Raw genomic sequence first — 21,480 nt, forward strand, 5'->3', positions numbered from 1 at the left:
TCTATTTATTTACATAAAAGAAACGGTTAATGAGTTCACTTTTACACCTCGACATGTTGAAGGGAACGGACAATTTTCTTTGTATAGCAGACTCATATTGTGAAAATAAAATGCTATAAACAGATCATTACAGTATAAGTTTGGTCCTCCTAGCGCCCAACTAAGAACATTCCTGTCTCCCTCTGAAAACAATTAGATGAAAGTGATTATTATTATTTGTCTATGTTAGAAAGGGCTGATGGGAATTTTGTCCAGTTAGGCCTGTCTGACCCTGGATTATTGTGATTGCTAGAAATATGTTTTTCTAAATGCATTCCGGTGGCACAAAAATTAGAATATTGAACCTTCACCAACTTATTTTATTTTCTTTGCCTTGCAACTCCACAGGTCACCTCCATAATAGTAACTGCTAATATTAATCAAAGCCTTTTATTGCCATGAAAATATCAAGTACTGCCTTAGTATGAAATACAGCGTTGACAACTGACCAGTAAAGAAAGTCACCGGCAGAGAGCTAATGTCTCAGCATCCTTGCAAATAAATGTAAGAGGGTCAGAAGAAGTTTGCACCTGGAAAACATTATTTGATTGCAGCTTTTATGTAACGGAAATGCTTTGTTTTACTAGAACAGCATGTTGCATTTATGCGGTGTGCTGCACTTCTGCTGCATGCATTTCAACCGGTAAGCTAAGCAACTGCACTGGCTATGCTATTATAATCCAACACTGAATAGCAAGGCAGTGGAAAAAATACCTCCAGGCAGATATAGCTAAAACAGATCTACGGTTTATAGGAAAAATAAAGCCTGTTAGTTTACAGTAATGTTGATTTGGAAGTTACCTGTGCTGATTTTATAATGACTTAATATTGCTATTATAACCACATGTGAATAGCTTCAAAACTTTTCAAGCTGGATAGTATTCCACAGATCATTCTTTAAACAATTACAGGTATGGGACCTATTCTCCAGAATGCTTGGGGCTTTCCGGATAACGGGTCTTTCCGTAATTTGGATCTTCGCGCCTTTAGACTACTAGGAAACCATGTAAACATTAAATAAACCCAATAGGCTGGTTTTTCTTCCAATAAGGATTAATTATATCTTAGTCTGGATCAAGTACAAGGTACTGTTTTATTATAACAGAGATTATTTGATTATAATGGAGTCTATGGGAGACAGCCTTTCTGTAATTCGGAACTTTCTGGATAATAGGTTTCCAGATAACAGATCCCATACCTTTATTAAGCTAATGTATCTAAAGAACATGTATATCCATTTCAAAGATATATTTGCGCTACTCAAAATAAACAGTGCCACCTTAAGTAATAAATGTAAACTGCATGTTTTAAGGTGCAGTGTCCTTCTAGTCATCAGGGATGACTGCACTGTTTTTGGGGGCTGCACATTTCACGTCAGTCATCATGTCAGAGCCAAAAATGACAACAAAATAAAACACAAAAAAATATAGTATAAACAATAATATTGAAAAGAACAATAAACAGCATGGCAGGGAACTGTATGTACAGGTACTTGATCCTGGGAGAGGAAACAGCATGTGCACTGCAAGAACAGCTCAACAAAAAGAAAAAACTGTAATGCTACTGCCACAAAGGGTAGGGTTCAGTTACAGAGCAGGTGGGGGAGAATCCCACACCCATGGCCAACAAGAACGAATCCACAGATTCTAACAAAATCTCTGAACAAAAGACTAGTCTCTCTGGGTAAATCTTAAAATTGGTCAAGCAGAGAGTCATCTTTGATTCCCTCCAGCATTCCTCCTCTTTAGTTCATGCTGGCCTCATCAGAGTTTGATCTTAAATGCAGTTGGCTGAACAACTGCTGAAGAGCCGGAAGATTTAAACAAGGCTTTGAGAATGGTGTCAGGGTCAACTTCAGCAGGTGGGTTTTGTGCACTGGATGAAGGCAAAGTGTTTGATCTTCGAGTCTCTGCTTTTTTTGTTGCAGATGGTGTGTCGCTGAGTCGTCTAAGGAAAAAAGTGAAAATGAAAAAAAACAAAATGAAATAATGGCATTCAAGAAACCCCCAGGGGACACATTTGTCATACATTGCTGACAGCTCACACATGCAGTGCGTGAGAACTCTAGCAAATATATACAGAGTATTTACAGCCCTGCAGTAAAAACATTTTGACAGGCCCTGGGAGAATTATTTCATTTGACGAAATAGCAAATTGTCAGGCAGATTTAGCCCGAGTTGCTCAGGTTAGAGCAGTGACTGTCAGACCTTTTCAGTTCAAGTGGCCCTGTGAGGTGCAACCTTTGGTAAGGGCTACTCATAATGTAGAACAAGGTTACAGATATAGCAAAATATTGGAGTATTAGTCATTCAGTCACAGCCATAAGGATATGTAGGGGAGCAAATTTTCAACACAAATGTCAGTTTCATTTCAAGCTGGGCTTCCAGATATGGGATCAGTTATCCGGAAACTCCAGAGAGTTCTGAATTATGGAGAATGTGCCTCCAATAAACTCCATTATAATCAAATAATCCAGATTTTTACAATAATTTCCATTTTCTCTGTAATAATAAAACAGTACCTTGTACTTATTCCAAACTAAGATATAATGAATCCTTATTGGAGGCAAAACCAGCCTATTGGGTTTATTTAATGTTTACATGATTTTCTAGAAGACTTAAGGTATGAAGATCCAAATTACAGAAAGATTCCTTATCCTGAACCCCCCAGGTCCTGAGCATTCTGGAAAATGGGCCCCATACCTGTACTAAAAGAATAGTCACTCTCTCTATAATCTTACCCTATTCTGGCATTCAGAAAATGTATTGTTACTTAGGTCCGGATGGTCCTCCAGTGAACCCTTCCTGGCCTGTTTTGCAACTCAAAGATGTTACCTTCTGAAGTCTATGGCAGTAGTTAAACAAGAAATCTTAAAGAAACGGTGTTTATGAAGAAACTTCATCTGCATTTAAGTTTTATTGTGCCAACACACACTACATGTTTCGGGCACCTGAAAACCCCACTGTACAACTCTGCATTTTCAAAGAAAGACACTTTTGAAACTAACTGGTGACGCAGGGTGGGAGGGCTTGGAGAGGAGGTTTTGTTTTCCTTTAAAGAAGATATATATATACACAACAGGGATAGACAAGGAGGTCTGGGAGGGAATTTTAGATCAGATCCCAGAACTCACAATCTCCGAGAGAGATAGGCTTATACAAGTTAGGCTTATACAAGTTAAGTTTATACATAGAACACACCTAAATCCCCACAGGCTGGCGGCTAAAATGTATCCAGGTACCCCAGACACATGTTATAAGTGTGGGGTGGAAGTAGGTACATTATTTCATGTTTTTTGGAGATGCCCACTTATCCAGCAATACTGGAAAACATATTAGAATTTATACAATCCAACTTTGCCCTCCCCAACATACGATCCCCCAAATGGGCCATAGAGACCCCCCTAATGATAATGTCATATCAGAGGTTGTTCTTTCTGCAAATGTTTTATTATGCCAAAAAAGATTACTAATTTGGAAAGCCACAAGGCCGCCCACTTTGACCCGCTGGAAAAAATCCATAAATGAAATACTCCCACTGCAGAAAGCAGTATACACAGCTAGGGGATGCCCAGACAAATTCATAGCAATCTGTGGACCTTGGATACACTTGCAAAATACTGCAGCACTGTGATAGTTTAGGATTAGACTAAATATAATCTTCGCCAGCAGTGAAGCATACCTTAGAAAGATGAATAACAAGACAACCCCCTTTTTTTTATTATTTCACTATACTAAGGGGCAGATTCACTAACTTCGAGTGAAGGATTCGAATGAAAAAAATTCGAATTTCGAAGTATTTTTTGGGTACTTCGACCATCGAATTGGTTAAATTCGTTCGAATTCGAACGAAATCGAACGATTCGAAGTAAAAATCGTTCGACTATTCGATAGTCGAAGTACTTTCCCTTTAAAAAAAACTTCGACCCCCTACTTCGGCAGATAAAACCTACCGAAGTCAATGTTAGCCTATGGGGAAGGTCCCCATAGGCTTGCTAAACTTTTTTTGATCGAAGGATATTCATTCGATCGTTTGATTAAAATCCTTCGATTCGAAGGATTTAATCGTTCGATCGAACGAAAAATCCTTCGATCGTTCGATCGAGCGTTTAGCGCTAAATCCTTCGACTTCGATATTCGAAGTCGAAGGATTTCAATTCGAGGGTCGAATTTCAAAGTATTTTTAACTTCGAAATTCGACCCTTAGTGAATCTGCCCCTAAATGACTGGGATATGTTATGCTATGTTCCTTTAATTTATGTTTTCTCAACTGGTTAAACAATACATTTCCTTTAATTTGGTGTATATGGGGATAATGTATGCAATTCTTTTCGCTTTTGTTCGGTTGGGTTTTTTTTTTTTGTTTGTTTGCTGAAAATGTAAAAGAAAAACTTTTAAAAATAAGAAATATACATATAAAGTTCTGGCTGCTGCAGCAAAAAGCAATGGATAAAAAGTAGTCCTGGATTTAGTACTTCTGTTTCTTAAAGAAATTGGATCCTCCACCCAAATATTTATGTGACATTCACAACTGGATGCATTGCACAAACATTTATGAAATTTACCTGTGTGCCGATATTGCTTTGCTATTTGGGATGCAACTGGCAGGGGACAATTCCCCTATAATGAGCATTAGTTTAGCATTGGAGACAACAATGATTAGTGATACATCATCCTTTTAGTGAGAAATACTTACAATAGAATAGGTTGGTCTGAGGTTATGACACTGCCATTCAGATGAAGATTACATTTCATGGGTTGCCCTGAAATGACAAGATAATTTTCAGGCCAAAAAAGAAAGCTCTCCCCAGAAAAATGTTACAGCAATGTGGGATGAAAAAGTAGCTGGGTGGGGAATATATGATATTAACAATATGCCACAAAGCTCTATCCTCCAACCACACCCAGCTAATAGAACACTTTTTACAGAAATGAGTTGGACTGTGCACCCATGCAAATATAGAAAGCTGATGCTGTCCTGAAAATTTCTGCAAAACATGGTTTATTTAAGTTACAGTTCAGTGTAAAAATAAAAACTGGGTAAATAGTCTGTACAAAATAAAAAAAAATTCTAATATAGTTAGCCAAAAATGTAATGTATAAAGGCTGGAGTGAGTGGATGTCTTTTATCTCTCTGAGTTAGTCAGCGACTTGAAGAGGGGCCACGTGGGACATAACTGTTCAGTGAGTTTGTAATTGATACTCAGCATTCAGCTCAGATTCAAAAGCAACAGTTATAACCAATGTGCCCCCCCCCCCTCAAGCCACTGATTGATTACTGCCTGGTAAGCAATCAGTGGAAACCAAGAGATCTAGAAAGCAGGAAGTAGTGTTCTCACTATTATGTTAGACATCCAGTCACTCCAGCCTTTATACATTACATTTTTGGCTAACTAACTATATTAGAAACATTTTTTATTTTGCACAGACTATTTACTCAGTTTTTATACTGAACAATTCCTTTAAGGTCAGTGAAGGCTTTAAGGCAGGAGCAAAACCAGACGACTTACAAAAAGTGGGCTGTGCTGGGGAGAACACCGCAGCTAATTAACACAGCTAAATAAATAATTGCAATCACATTCTGATAAATGAACTACTCTTGTTTTAAATGCAATCTTTTAGAACAAATAGGCAAAAATATAACATATTTTTAAGGTTCATCTTAATTACTAGGCACATTGCAAGCCTCAGTCTGAATGGATCCTACTTTTCCTCCAGCACAGACCGTTAAATCAGAAGGATAAGCCTTTCCACTTCAGCTTTATTTAACTCACCATCTAGGTATCTGTTGTTGTACTTTTTATAAGCACCAACTGCATCATCCTTCCTCACAAAAACAACTTCTGCCACACCAGGACTTAGCAGTCTGGCACGCTTTAAGGCTCCACATACACAGAACAACTCCTGTTGAAAGGAAAAACCACAGCATAAGCCAAACAGAAAACCACACCATTAGAAAGCCACTAAAAAGTTATGAAAAAATATAGCACAGCAAAGTTATTAAGGACATTGAGGGAGGAAACGGTGGTTGATTACAGCAATAGCACACAAAGCATCAGTCTTTGATTCCCATTTACTACAATGTGACTCGGGTACAATAGCAAAATGGTCTGAAAGGGGCAGATCATTTAAAATAAGTTGTTGGTGAACTGTAGATGTATTAAGGGATTAAAATGCCCTTCAATATGATTGTTTTTTTAATTAACTTTTTTTTTTTTTTTTTTTTTAATTTGCAGCTCAGCAGTTCCAGATCCTTCTAACCAAGCAGTGGTTTAAATATCAGAATGGAGCCTGAAAAGGACATGACCGGAGTAACTGTATGCTACACAAAATAGATATATCTTTAAGGGCATTTAGCAAAATCTGATTTTAGTACTGTAAAAATGGGATTACAGAATGCACAAACCTAAGGTTAATAATTAGTGACATAACTCTGCAAAACCTGCACAATCAGTGGGTAATAAACATTTAGGATTATATACGTTGTATTTCTCCAGTTTGGGTTTTAAAATACTGTGGTCACAATCAGCGACCAGAGAGTTTTGAGTGCCCGTCCTAAAAGATGTATAAGAGAGGATTGAGAGAAAATACTGTAATATTAAATTGCATCAGGATGAACCTGATATTAGGTTGTAGGGATCGATAAAGCAGACAACCAAACAGCATTTTATATTCAGCCAGGACAAACAGGAACAGATTTCCAAACCAGGCACCCTGCACCAACTTAACCCCACCTCCACCAGGCACACCTGCTAGTTAGTTCCTGCCTGGAAAAGTAAAGTTAAACATACTTTTCGGCTTAAATACTCCTCAACATGCACATATAAAACAAAAACTAGGTCTCTGCCAGCTGTCCGGTTTTACTTTGAACATCAGTATTATACCGTATGTGTTGAAAGTTAAAGAGAACAGACACTTACCACAATATCTTCTTCTGTGACACGGGGGTGCAAATTTTTTACTGTCATTTTAGTACCTTCTAGTGGGCTGAGGACCGGCTTAGAGATGAAAACAAAAACCAAATAAGTACAAAGGAATTCGTAAAAAAATTACAAAGAAATACCGCTTCATTATGACTAATTTTTACTTTTAAGTCAGTGAAGCTTTTTCAAACTAGGTTTCCTAAAGAAAGGATAATCAAAGGTATTTAGCAGCAGGCTTTAAATATTTTGCCAGCATTTGAAAATTATCTTCAGGACAATTTTTTTTTTGATCATTAAAGCAGAGTATGCTTCTGGGATCAGCTACAATACTTTTAGATCAAATATCTAAGATATATTTTGGAATGACATCATATCTGTTTGAAGCACAATATGCTTTTATCATATCACCTCTGTAGATGCCAACTGCAGTGGAGCTTTATCCTCCTTGGTTACAAGTGTCCGTGACATGTTGGTTAAAGTCTTTGTGCGGAGTAAAGGGGACGGAGGTGAAGCAGTCTGTGCAACAACTGGTGCGGTGTATGTGTCATTCTGCACAACCTTTGTAAGAGGTAGAGCCTTGATTAAAAGGAAAAAACAAATGCCGGGATGAAAAAACAGTCATCATTTACGGATTTGTTTTAGGTCTTAGATACAAGAGATCTTAAAATAGTTACATTTTTATTATGAATTAAGAGGCAGTCCCCTCATCCAACAATCATGCAAAGATTACCTACAAACACCAAGGTATAATTTGAACATACTAAATGTCTATTTATGACCCCCAGTAAGCAAATATGGGCCACAAAGATGCAGCCTGAACACAAAAGTCAAAAATTGCTGGTGCTTATGAGAAAAGATAAAACCTTGAATATTTCTCTCAATTAAAGACATATTACTTACTATCTAACTAACATTTAACTAATCTGTAATTAGTATGGAACAGACCAAGTCTGAACATTCAGCAACAAATGTGTCACAGCTGAGTGCCCCCCCCCCCATTCTTGAATACTTTGTCCCTCTGCTTTTTATTTAATGTGTGAAGAAATCAAACATGGAGAGATTTGGAAGCATGGTTAGTATCAGTGATTACTTACAAGTGTGATTCATACTATATTCGTTTTTTTCTCCAGACATTTTATGCACCTTGGTTAACAACAAATACACCCTTTGTGGATAATGGATAAATGACTGATAAATTTGCTGATGGATTTGGTTTTAGCAAGGCAGAAATGCAGAAAATGATTTACTTCTGAACACATTACATGCATAACATAGCTGCTCTTTAGCCACATTACACCCATAATTGAGAAGTTATATCAAGGTAAATGCCAGAAACATGTTGCCTACCCGTTTCTGCAATGTATTTGTGGCTGTAAGTTTCATCTGCTTAGCGGAGATAGAGGAGAGCTCCAATTCTTCATCTTCTTCTTCATCTTCCTCCTCCAGCCGTGATGGAAGCCGGCGGGATAGTGATGTGTGTTCCTGCAATGAAATTATAAATTAAAAAAATAAATCCTGCAGGCCTTATTCACTAAGCTATGCGTCACCCATCAATATTTAACCCTTTGATGGCCAGCAACTGAGGTGCCAATCCCTGACAGGAATTTGGTTTCATGCAGATATTCTGGCAGATATTATTTGACTTGTGCTGTTTTGATAATTTATGATGATCCCTGAGCAGCCCAGACCATACTGAGCATGTTCACAGTCTTGGTCTTGCAAAGATGTTTAACGAAGTTACAAGATGGTGACCCCCCCATGTGGCCAACTTTGAAAGCATAAATCATTTGTTTGACTAGGCTTGTGGTGCAGTAAGTTCATGTTTATGTTACATAATACAGCATTTCTATCCTTATTCTATTTTAGACTTTACTTCCCCTTTAAACAAAAAACAACTACATACAGTATTAGCATGCTACAACACTAGCTCAGAGATGCAAGCAGTAATAAAGGTGCCGTCTATCTGTTTCATGGCGCATTTAATAAGACGACCTTCTTTTGCCAAATATGTTGGCGATATTAAAGTGGACCTGTCACCCAGACACAAAAATCTGTATAATAAAAGTCCTTCAAATTAAACATGAAATCCAATTTCTTTTTTTTATTAAAGCATTCATAGCTGTTGTAAACTCATTTAAAAATCTCAGCTGTCAATCAAATATTGTCTGCCCCGCCTCTATGCCTAGGCATAGAGGCGGGGCAGACAATTACTTTCACTTTCCATTCAGCACTTCCTAGATGTCACTGCTCTCCCCACATTCCCCAGCTCTCTTCACCATTTAATTGTGTAGCCAGGGCATGGGGATCAGGTCCCACATTCTGGTGCACAAACAAGATTCTGAGATAATACAAGGCTTGCCTTAATAACAGTGTCCCCAAAATGGCTCCTGCCTGCTTGTTATAATTATGATTTCCCAGACTGATGGAAACAAGATTCAAATAATTTATATAGTGTAATTAAAGTTCATTTTGCTTGACTAATGTGATAAAATAAGATTTTGAATAATTTTTTTCGGTGACGATTCCACTTTAAGGTCTTGATCCTTAAATCATGTAACACAGGGAAAATACCATTGCCTTTTTGACAGCTATGTACAAATATGGAAGAGTGGCAGATAATTTGCTTCATATGAGATAGACGGTGAAAGTAAACTATATAAATAAGTATTACAGAAATAATTTCTAGGGACTCGGATTGAATTGTGAATATGTTTAATTGCTACGGTCTTCAGTAAGTAGTGCTTATACTGTATTAAAGGTGATCATAGAGTCCCGGCCTAAACAGCAGAGGACCATAAGTTTCCCAGCTTTAAATCATTATAATCTTCATCACATGAAGAAACCATCTAAACATAACCAATAAAAAAAAAATAACTTGTAATCTAGCTTCCCTTTAGTAACCTCCTCTCCTCCTCTGTTTCTTCATGCAGGAGTCAGAAGTCATATTTTGGGTGACAATTAGGTAAAATACAGGTATGTGATCCATTATCCTGAAACCTGTTATCCAGAGAGCTCCGAATTACAGAAAGGCGATTTCTCTTAGACTCCATTATAATCAAAAAAACCAAATTTGAAAAAATCATTTCCCTTTTCTCTGTTATAATAAAACAGTACTTTGTACTTGATCCCAACTAAAATATAATTAATCCTTATTGGCAAAACCAGTCTATTGGGTTTATTTAATGTTTACTTGATTTTCTAGTAGACAAAGTATGAAGATCCACATTGCAGAAAGATCAGTTATCCGGAAAACCCCAGGTCCTTAGCACCCTGGATAACATGTCCCATACGTGTACATCATTTTGCTGTGCTCCCTTTGCCCTAGCCAATGAATTATAGATAGATAAATATAGATAGACCTGTTATATAGATAGACCTGTTTTATGGCACCAAAGTGCCCACCATCTGCCGCCCCCCCCCCCGTAGATTGGCATTTACATTGCCTGCTAAGCACATCAGTGCAATTTTATTGTGGGGTGGTTTTCTTTTAAAAATGCAGCACCGAGACTTCCCTTGCGTTGTTTCTAAACTGTATCAATGCTAAAAACTGCTGCTATAGGGAAGAAAAATTGAACATACTGTACGTTAAGCAGGTATAGTTGTTTACATACAAAATGGATTACCTGTTTTGTTGGCTTGTTATTTACTACATTTATTCGCATTCCTTTCAAAGACTGTGCTAAGTGTGTGTTGCTGCCCTTTTGCTGTGGAATCTGTCAAAAACAAAACACATGAAAAATCCCAAATAAGTAGAACATAAACTGCATCTGTAAATTTCATGTTGTAGGTGAAAACGAATACTCCTCATTAATCAACTGAGATTGTTTGTGCAATGGCTTGGCACACGGATGCCCAGTACAGTAAGAACCACTCACTAATGGCCATCAAAACTGTGCAAGGTATCCTGTCACTATTCTCAGTTTATCTGTATACAGTGTACAGACCATAATGTAACACTTGCCTGTATAGTCTTTGTGAGGTTTATGGTTGAAGACCCAGATGTCACTGCTGGAGTTATGGCCACTGATGGGGCACTCCTCTTTAGACTGAGCTTCTCTCGAGCATCCATCACTTTGGCTGGGTTTTCTCCCCCATGCTGTTTTCTTGAATTCAGCATCTGCCGTGCATCCTGCACTTTGCCTGTGATGCGGAATCGAGCATCTTTGGCTATCAGCTTCTCCCGTGCATCCTTCACACCCAACTTCATTCGGGCATCAGTCACCCCAATCTTCTGGCGGGCATCGAAAGTCCTCTGGAAGCTGGTAGTGACTGGTCGATGGGAGGTAGGAAGCTGTAACCGGGACCTCATATTATTTCCTATGCCTGCACGGCTGTTAATTCTAGATCCAAATGAAATGGAAATTATAAGCTTAATGAATATCAGCAGCTACAGTATTAAACCTGTAAAAAGAGGGTTAACCAGACCCAGTTTTATAGAACCAACAGTAAAACACATACACACATATAGCAGTGAAGCATATGAACACATCTATAACTGAAATTTTAAAAGCATGGCAACGGTCATGTGATGAGGAAAAAAATATTCCATATGTTATGTAGTGCTCTAGGGATTCACTGTGACTTTAATATTTTCATTTTATATTTAAGTTATACTCTAGTAGGGATGCACCGAATACAGGATTTGGTTCGGGATTCTGCCTTTTTCAGCAGGATTTGGCCTAATCCTTCTACCCTGCCGAACTGAATCCTAATTTGCATATGCAAATTAGGGGCAGGGGGCAAATCGCGTGACTTTTCATCACAAAACAATTAAAAACAATTTTGCCCTTCACATCCCTATTTTGCATATGCAAATTAGGATTCAGTAATCAGCTGAATCTTTTGCAAAGGATTCGGGGGTTCAGCCGAACCCAAAATAGTGGATTCGGTGCATACTCTAGTAAACTTTCCCACAAAGCACAGTCCAACCTGAGAGGGAGGTGTTGGTTTCAGGACTCCCTTTTGCTCTCTGCGGTAGTGATGTGAGTTGAGAAAAATGCGACCCATCTCGAGCCAGCCTCCTTCCCTCTACTTACAGGCCCACCGCTGATGATGCCACAAAAGGGCCGGACGAGCTCCTATAAAATCAGTAGCCGACAGTGTAAAGTCACGGACAGGGAGAACAGGCAGAAGGGGTCAAGCAACCCACAAATGGTGTGCACTTCACTACTGTGAGCCCCATAGTGTGTGGCCTAAATGGAAAGGTTGTAGCTTTGCCTCCCAGGTCAGTCCCATCTCTTGCAAGCTTCAGCAGACAAAGCTGTAGGCATGGAGGTTGCCAAGTTAAACTCAGCTGCATCACATGGAAAGGAACAAGTAACTCACACAATAGGGAAGGCACCAAATCCAAAATGTTTGGCTGAATTTCAAATCCAAACCCTACTTTGCTTATTCAGGTTTGACATTAAAGAAAAAATTACACTGGTCAGCAAAAAATATCAGTTTGAGCTGTCCAGAGCTTTAAAGTCACAAGTTCAGTAGAGGCATAAGGTGTACCTAGTCCTGACCTTTATTTTGTGCAATACATTCAAACACACAAGTTAAGGTGGCCATACACGGATAGATCCGCTCGTTTGGCGATGTCGCCAAACGAGCGGATCTCCCTCCGATATGCCCACCTTGAGGTGGGCAATATCGGGCTGATCCGATCGTGGGCCCTAGGGCCCAACGATCGGATCCTAGCGTTCGCCAAACGGGCGGTCGGATCGCGGGACCGCATCAACGAACAGATGCGGCCGCGATCCGACGGGATTTTTAATCCCATCCGATCGAGATCTGGCCGACTTTCGGCCAGATCTCGATCGGGGAAGCCCGTCGGGGGCCCCCATACACGGGCCAATAAGCTGCCGACACGGTCTGTCGGCAGCTTTTATCGGCCCGTGTATGGCCACCTTTAGGGAGCTACAGACTGAAACTGGGCCCTGTACTTACTTGCCTTCCCCATGGTAACCAGTAAGAGACTGACAATTTTACACAAGAATCTCCAGGTGATTCAGCTGAACATTTTTACAAATATTTCTATAATAAAATGTCATCAGAGGGCTTGCATGGAAATGGCTTATACATCACACTAAAGAAACATCTAACTCTCAATATTGCAATGAGAGTTGGAAAAAGTGCCACTCAGCCCTCAGACACCATCGGTATATCTGGCACCTTCCAGAATGAGTAGAATCAGTAACTTCATTCTGTATTGAAATGTCAGCTTTCAAACATTATGCTTCATGTCATTTTATAGTTTCATTTCCTTGACATCAGCGACTCGCACTATGCCCTCCTACAGCTTATAGAGTGGCCTGTCTCTGCAAGAAAATAGTCAGTCAGTCTTATTGGGTGAAACGAAGAATTGCATATACTAGCTATCTCACAAACTTGCCTCCAACCTAAACATAATGTGACATATTCTCTTTGGTCACTGGGACCACTGAAGATAAAAGCAGACATTTCCAAACCTCTGCATATTGTTTGACTTTAAGAGGCAAATTTATCAAGGGTCACATGTCCAGGGGCAGCTGGGAAATTGACAAAATGTCTAGCCCCATGTCAGATTTCAAAATTGAATATAAAAAAAATCTGTTTGCTCTTTTGAGAAATGGATTTCAGTGCAGAATTCTGCTGGAGTAGCTCTATTAACTGATGTGTTTTGAAAAAAACATGTTTTCCGATGACAGGGTCCCTTTAAAGGAACAATAACACCAAAACAATTAGTGATTCAAAGTAATGAAAATATCATGTAGTGTTGCCCTGCACTGGTAAAACTAGAAAAACTGCTTTAGAAACACTACTACTGTTCTGCTGTATAGTGTGAATAAAATATAGGGGCTAGCAAATAGCCAGGGGCTAGCATAGGGGCTAGCAAATAGCCAATCACATTGGCACCCCATGGACTTTTCTTCACGCTTGTGCTGCTCCCCAACTCTTTATAGAACTGAATGGGATTCATTGGTGAAAAAAAAAGGCTGGGGAGCCCTGATGTAGAGTGTTAGGAGCTAGAGGCCTGGCAGCACTTTGGGTAACGTGCTAATTAACTTTTGGTCTTTGCACTTACTCCACTAAAGGGGCTGAGACTTCCAGCTGAGAGAGGCAACAATCTGAACTACTGATCTCGTATCCGGAACACAACCCCTAATAAGCAAAGACACATACACAAGGGACTAACTAGTAGCCATGGGAAGGTGTGGGGAATCCTATGCAATATGACTGCACGGCTCCAGTTGTGATTACACTACATCCCTCTGGACTCATTGAAGCGGCAGAAGCAGCCAGCAATACAGAGAGTCTGGGTCTCACCACTCTACTGCGAAAGCTTTAGCTTCTTTGTAGCTTGTTTGTACAGCGACAACTAACTAGGCCCCAGCCGCCCCCTGTCCTGACTGACGCACCTCTACAACCAATACGCGCTTAGCACTTTCCTCAGCACGCGAATCACATTTAAGTCTGCGAGCACTAGCGCCAATAGCAACTGACGGGGGCGGGAAATTAAGGGAATGCTTTAGCCATTAACACACGGAGAGCCCGTCCCGATATCCCCGCGCGTGTAGCCCCGCTTACCTGCTGTACATCCCCGAGCCCGCACCTCGCTTCCTGATCAATTCATCCAGCGACACGTCAGCCATCTTGCTCCCGAAATCCGCAACACGACCACAGCGAGTAATAACCTGTGGGCGTAGATCCTCGCCTGAGTGACGTCACGACGTTCCACCACGGCGCTGGGCGGGGCTTAGAAGCCGTCGTTTATACCGTCATGCTTTTCGTCAAAATAGTATGTTTGCATATTGCACACAATCCAATTTTACGTGTTACTTATAAGTTGTAACTAAAATCTGCGCGGCATTTTTTCGTACCTACCGAAAAACGTAGTCAAATCAAACGTGTTCAGCTTAGCGTGAGGCAAACGGAATCGTCGCCATTAGATAGAGAAGAGCTCGTTGTGTCCCGTTCCTCCCATACCTCATTATTTGGTTATGCCTTAAACTAATGAGTAAGGAAAATAACGAGCCGGGGTGACGCCTGGTTCCTCACTACTCATGTGAGAAGAATTTTTGAGCGGGTACAGGTCGCCCCCAGGAGGATCCACCTACCTCGTGGGACCTTCGGGTGCAGTGATCTGCCCGACCCCTAATACTGTATAAATGATAGATTAAACAATAGAAACGTGTGAGAATATTTACAGTCGAGTTGGAAAGTACTATTTAACAGCAGGGGGGTTTTATTTCTTCATTGTAGCACAACTATCACTCTGCATAATAGTGCCAAAAACAAAATGTGCAGTTTCAAAATGCAAATGATATTTAAACTTTACAAAAAAGTATATAAAGGAGAAACAAACCCCTTATTAAAAAAGACCCTCCCTCCTCCCCCCAGCCTAGCTGCTACCCCTAACTTTTTACTTAGTCCTCGGTGCAGATTCAGGGATTGGAGTTCACGGCAGCCATCTTCCGGGTCTTCATGTCTCCCGGCGCTTTGGCGCGAACCAGGAAATTGTTCCAACTGCGAATGCGCCTCCACATCGGTCTCATTGTCAGATTACTGAAGACCCGCAAGATGGCTGCCGTGAACTGCAATCCCTGAGTCTGCACCAAGGGCTATGTAAAAAAGGGGGGATTTGCCCCGGGTTAGCAGCTAGGCTGGGGGGAGGACAGAGGGGGTGTCTATGTGGGGTAGGGTTTTTTTTAATACAAGGTTTATTTCCTTTAACATTTGTCAGGGTGCTATTTTTTTTTTTTTTTTGCACTTTTGCCATTTACATGGTTTTGTTTCATTTTATTTTTAACATTCTTTTTATTTGTTTTAACAATAAACAAGCTCGTTATTTTACCAATACATTTATTGCAGTTTACGGAAAATGAAGATATTTAGTAACATAGCGAAGTTAATTCTCAAGATATATAAGATGTATCATATTGATCTAAACCTGACATTTCTCTGCTCGACACCAAATCAAAAGGATAAATTCATGAAGACAACTAAACAATCAAAGCTATAAAGGAGTGTGTAAAGTGCAAGTACAGCGCCACCTGTTGGTCAGTTCTTGCAGCTGTACTGTCTAGGAGAATATGCTCAGAAAGAAATCAGAAGACTGTTGTGATGTTGCTCTGCTCAGGAAAGGGAACAGAAACCTCAGATAATCTTTCTCATGTCTTTCCCAAGTAGAACATCACTACAGTTCTCTTTTTTCCCTTTCTGAACATATTCTCCTGGACAGTACTGCCAAAAGAACTGACTTGCAGACTGTGTTGTGGTTATAACATTTGTATTCTCAATGTAACTTGCAAAAGTGCTTAGTATATCACTCTGAGCAATTGAATTTTTTTAAAGGGGATGCTCAACTTCCAAATATTTTTTTTTTCAGTTTCTATACTTTTTTTTTTTTTTAAAGTTTTATTTGTTACCAGCATACAGTCCAAAACACAGAGTGATACACACTTGATGCATAATAATAAAAGCAAGAGTTAAGGACACATTGCGCCAGTGATTTTTCATTAACACCCCGGGGAAACAATAAAGAGACGGGAAGCGAGAAGAAAGAGAGAAAAGAAGAAGGGAAGAAAGTGTAGGTATGGAGGAGGGAGACCCAAAGTATAAACTACATACAAGACATACAGTGCCTTATGAATCATATCTAGTCATATGCGGACACAGCAAGTAAAGAATCAGCCTTTTTGCCCTCAAAGTCCATCAAGCATGCCCTGACGAGATCCAGTAGCTTAGTTACAGTCTGGGTCCAGTAACCAATCAAGTGTAAGTTGAGAGGAGTCCGGTTCCCTAGCCGAGTAAGACTCGTTTTGGAGTATCCACAATGTCCAGATAGTGTTAAATTTAGCAGGACATCCCCTCGAGTAGTATACTTGTTCCAGAATCGGGAGCGCTTGCTCCACTAGGGTAATCCAGAAAGCAATGGTAGGTGGATGATCATCTTTCCACTTAATAGCAATAGCCTTTTTGGCATAAAAAAGGAGGAAGGTGAGTAGCGTTTTTTCTGTGCGGGAAGTAACTGTATCCGAAAGGTAATTGAGTAACAGCACTGTTGGGTGCACTTCTATTGGTAGAGCCATAAGGTGGGAAATGTAAGAAGCAATTTCCGTCCAGAATCCCTCGATTAGGGGGCACTTCCAGGTCAGGTGGAAAAAGTCAGCTTGGGAACCCTTGCAGCGGTTGCATACATCAGGAAATGCGGGGTTCATCCTGTGAAGCACGGATGGAGAATAATAGGCTCTGTGTAGGTATTTAAATTGAATCAATCTATCGCGGGCCCGTATCAACGGGGAGAGAGAGTTGGCCAGAATGTCAGTCCATTGCTCCTGAGTTAAATCAGGTATATTTGTAATCCATTTTTGATAGAGCCCAGGCATAGGCAGACTTCCAGTTGGGCGAAGAGAAACATAAATAGTAGATAGGGGCTTTGGAAGACTGTCCTTACGGAGAACATCCTCAAGTGGAGAGGTTTGAATGCGAGGGATGATTGTGCGGAATTGTTGCGTCAGGGCATGACGTAATTGAAAAAACCTAAACAGCATATTGTTGGGAAGAGCAAAAGTGTCCTTGAGCTGTTGGAAAGAGAGCAAGGAGTTATCATCACCAAAAACATCCCCCAGGCATTTCACCCCACAGTGTACCCACAGTTGTGGGTCCGGGACTGAAACCAACTCCTGTAGAGCAGGGTTGAACCATAGCGGAGTGTGTGGGGACATTGACCCAGGGCCCTGGTGTAACCTAGCCAATCCCCTCTGCCATGCCCTTACTGTGTTGTGTATCATAGGGGTAAGGAAAGGGACGCCCGGGGGTTTCCTATAAACCAGATTTCTTAGCCCTTCCAGTGAACCCACCAACTGTGCCTCAAGTAGCGTCACTGGATCCTCCGGATCAGTACCAAACCAGCGCTTAACTGATGTCAAGTGGGCAGCCAGGAAATACCCTAACATGTCCGGCGCTGCCAAACCCCCTTCCATAAGTGGAGAAGTCAATACTTTATATTGCACCCTGGGAGCCCCTGGCGACCAATAAAGTCTAGTTAGTTGGCTTTGTAGAGCCCTAAAGAACCCAGACGGCATCCATATGGGGGACTGACGGAAGAGGTACAGAAATTTAGGGAGGAACTTCATCTTAAACAAATTTATTCTGCCAATCAGAGATAAGGGGAGTCTGAGCCATTTATCAATCATTTGGACAAGTTGCGCCAGCAATGGATCCAGGTTGAGCTCTTTGAATTTATCCAGTTGTGGATGAATAACTATGCCCAAATATTTTGACGTTTCCACTGGAACCAAGGGAAGGGACGGGTCCATATTAGTTAGAGCTAGAGGGTCTAATGCCATTATGGATGATTTCGCCCAATTAATTTTAAGGCCTGAAAAGTTGGTATGGGTATCAATTAAGGACAAGGCTGTGTGGAGCGAAGGACCTGGGTCATTCAGATAGAGGAGCGTGTCATCAGCGAAAAGCGAAATCTTTTCTTTAAGATGTCCTATTTCAAGGCCTCGAATATTTGGCGAGTCTCTAATCAAGCACGCCAACGGCTCCATGGCAAGTGCAAAAAGGCTCGGTGACAACGGACACCCCTAGCGAGTACCCCTATATAATCTGAAAGGGGGAGAGAGCTCTAGGTTGGATAAAATTCTGGCAGTGGGTTGAGTGTACAGAGCTCGAATCCAAGTGATAAAATTCTTTCGGCAGCCAAACTGTATCAGAATTTGCCACAGGTAAGCCCATTCGACCGAGTCAAACGCCTTCTCGTTGTCCAAGAAGGCGATGACTCGGGTACCCCTGTTCACGTGAGGTATCACCAAGTTAGTGTACAATCTCCTAATATTTAGCTCAGCAGCCTTATGTGGAATGAAACCAACTTGGTCAGGGGCTATGATTGAAGTTATGACATAGTTAAGCCGGCGGGCAAGCACCTTGGCAAAAATTTTAGCGTCCGAGTTAATTAAGGAGATGGGCCTATAAGAAGAGTGCAATTGAGGGTTCTTTCCCGGCTTCAGGATTAGAACTATTGTGGCATCTCGAAAAGACAACGGAAGGGCTGCCGAATGTGATGTCAGGTTAAAAATGTCAGTAAGAAGTGGGGCTAGTTGTGTAACATACTGATGGTACCATAAATTAGGGATGCCGTCTGGGCCCGGGGTCTTCCCTTGAGGTAGTGAAGCTATTGCCTCCATTACTTCCTGCTCCTGAATAGGGGCATCAAGTAAGGTTCTATGTTCTAGGGACAAGTTAGGGAGATCTAACTGTTGTAAGTAGGCAGCAATCTCAGAGGAGGACTTCTGTAATTTAGAAGTGTACAGGGACTGATAAAATTCCGCCAAGCTTCGGTTGATTTCTAAAGGGTCAGAAATCATCTCAGTATCATTCTTGACAAGAGTGTGAATAGCAGGCCTGGCACACTCCTCTCTAGCGAGGAGGGCTAACAACTTGCCATTCTTGTCCCCCTTCTCGTATAAAGCAAATTTGCTGTGCATAAGGCTTTTTTGAGCACATTTCCACTGCGCCTGGGCAAAGCGACGTTGCGCCAAAACATGCATAAGCCTAGTATGAGCAGAGGGGTCTTGGATGTATCTCGCCTCCGCCTCACTGAGATCAGCTTCAGTTTTGGCCATGTCTTGATTAGCATTTTTCCGAACATGGGAAATTTTGGAAATATATTCGCCTCTAATGTACGCCTTCATGGCGTCCCACACTATGGGCAATTCTGCTGTATTTATGTTAGCCTGAACAAAATGGGTTATAGACTGCTCAATGTCCTTCTGAATGTCGGGTTGGGTAATCCAGTACGGATTCAGTCTCCAAATTCTACTGGTCGGAGCAGAATGAGACTGCCAAGTAATTTTTAGAGGAGCATGATCTGAGATTCCTCTAGGAAGGAACTCTGCGCTGGTAATTTTGGAAGACATGGATGGCGAGGCAAAGGCAAGATCAATCCTCGACATAGCCCCTCTAGAGTAACAGGAGAATGCACGATCCTCCGGGTGACACACTCTCCAAACATCAACCAGACCCGCTACTTGTGCCCAGTCCCGCAATGCCCTAGTGCCCGCTCTATAAGTGGACGAAGTCGTTATCCTGTCTATGTCATTATCCATCACAGCATTGAAGTCCCCTAGGACAAGCAGGGGGTCAGGAGGTAAGGAAGTTATAAATGGCAGAAGGTCATAAAGTAAGGAGTCAGTAAATGGAGGAGGTATATACACACAAACAATAATATAGGGGAAACCTGCCAATGAGGCATGCAAAAGGGTAAACCTGCCGTCGGGATCATTCCTAACACTCAGCAAGTGAAAGGGCAAGGATTTACATATCAAAACAGAAGTCCCTCTAGAGTAATTGGAATAAAGCGAATGGTAGGCATGAGCTATCCAGATTTTTTTAAGTGGAGGGGGATTCGAGGATTTACATATATGCGTCTCCTGGAGACAAACAATGTGAGGACGATATTTCCGTAGGAAATTGAATACCAGTGTTTTCTTCAAAGGAGAACTAAGCCCTCGCACGTTCCAGGAGATGGCTATAAGTTCAGCTGACATTTGTAGTCCCGAGTTGTGAGTATAGACTCCCTCCTACACAGGCAGACAGAAACAGGAAAAGAGAAGAGAGAAAGAGAAAAAAGAACAAGAAGGAAAAGTAAGGAAGAAAAGGAGCAGAAAGACATTCAATCCCAAAAACCCCCACCCTACATCCCCCGACATTGGAGGAATGCCAAACCCTAAACATAAAGTAGCCTAGAGGGGTGTGCCGAAACTGGACAGCACACGCAACCAAAAAAAAAAAAGAATACAAATCACGTAGTAAATAACACAATGAGGGTATAGAGTCAAAACAAAGTAAACTCCTCAACATGGCTCCCTGGAACCGCTATGCAGAGCAGTAGTCCAAATCGGGTAATCAAAATAGTCCAATGACAGAACTAAGAACAGGGCACAAGTGGCAAACTTCTTGTTAAGATCCAAAGACGTGAGCCTGTAAGAGGGTCTCAAAATAGTAGGAAACATGTGCCATCCTATACTTACAAATAGTAAGAGTCACATCCTGAGGGTGATACAGCAATTAGCGTCGGTCTAACCAGTTGGAGGCCTCAGTCGGAGTGAGGAAAAAATGGGCTTTGCCATCTGCCGAGACCCGTAACTTTGCAGGGTACAACATAGCATACTGTAGACCAACTTCCCTGAGGCGACGCTTGACTCCCATAAATTGCTGGCGCTGCTTCCGAAGCTCATTCGAGAAATCTGGATATAAGGATACCTGCGAATTCTCATAGGTAAGCTCACCTTTCTGACGTGCTGCTGCCAAGGCCGCGTCCCTGTCCCTGAAATTTAACAGGCGAGCAATGAGGGGCCTAGCAGGAGCCCCAGGCGGAGGCGGCCGGGCAGGAATGCGGTGTGCTCGCTCAATGACAAAGGCCGATGAGAAAGTATCAGAGCCAAGTTCTTGCTTGAGCCAGGATTCGAGGAATTTCGTGGCATCCGGTCCCTCAGATCTTTCTGGAAAGCCAACAAATCGGATGTTGTTCCTCCTTGACCGATTTT

At 41.3% G+C, this 21,480-nt stretch overlaps 1 protein-coding gene and 1 non-coding gene across 4 annotated transcripts; one reads left to right on the forward strand and one right to left on the reverse strand.

Moving 5' to 3' along the window:
- Positions 1-415: 415 nt before the first annotated feature.
- poldip3.L (polymerase (DNA-directed), delta interacting protein 3 L homeolog) lies at positions 416-14,672 on the reverse strand. Of its 3 annotated transcripts, none has more exon segments than NM_001095900.1 (10): positions 416-1,986; positions 2,780-2,883; positions 4,735-4,801; positions 5,813-5,942; positions 6,959-7,036; positions 7,370-7,537; positions 8,309-8,443; positions 10,585-10,674; positions 10,923-11,301; positions 14,513-14,662. In NM_001095900.1, coding segments are annotated over 9 exon segments (1,188 nt in total). In that variant the 5' UTR covers positions 14,578-14,662; the 3' UTR covers positions 416-1,986; positions 2,780-2,807.
- Positions 14,673-14,925: 253 nt separating this feature from the next.
- On the forward strand, positions 14,926-15,075 carry LOC121403487. Its single transcript, XR_005967316.1, has one exon. It is a non-coding gene; the product is annotated as a U12 minor spliceosomal RNA (small nuclear RNA).
- The last annotated feature ends 6,405 nt before the right edge of the window (positions 15,076-21,480 follow it).

Source organism: Xenopus laevis, chromosome 4L (genome assembly GCF_017654675.1).
Source record: "Xenopus laevis strain J_2021 chromosome 4L, Xenopus_laevis_v10.1, whole genome shotgun sequence".
NCBI lineage: Eukaryota > Metazoa > Chordata > Amphibia > Anura > Pipidae > Xenopus > Xenopus laevis.

What these genes read in the sequence shown, in the direction of transcription:
- poldip3.L (XM_018256922.2), bottom strand. Translation starts at nt 14,577, where the DNA reads ATGGCTGACGTGTCGCTGGATGAATTGATCAGGAAGCGAGGTGCGGGC. An exon ending in ATAACAAGCCAACAAAACAG is followed by an intron (nt 8,444 to 10,584) that starts GTAATCCATTTT and finishes ATTTCATTGCAG; the next exon opens with GAACACACATCACTATCCCG. An exon ending in TCAGACCAACCTATTCTATT is followed by an intron (nt 1,987 to 4,734) that starts GTAAGTATTTCT and finishes TTTTTTCCTTAG; the next exon opens with ACGACTCAGCGACACACCAT.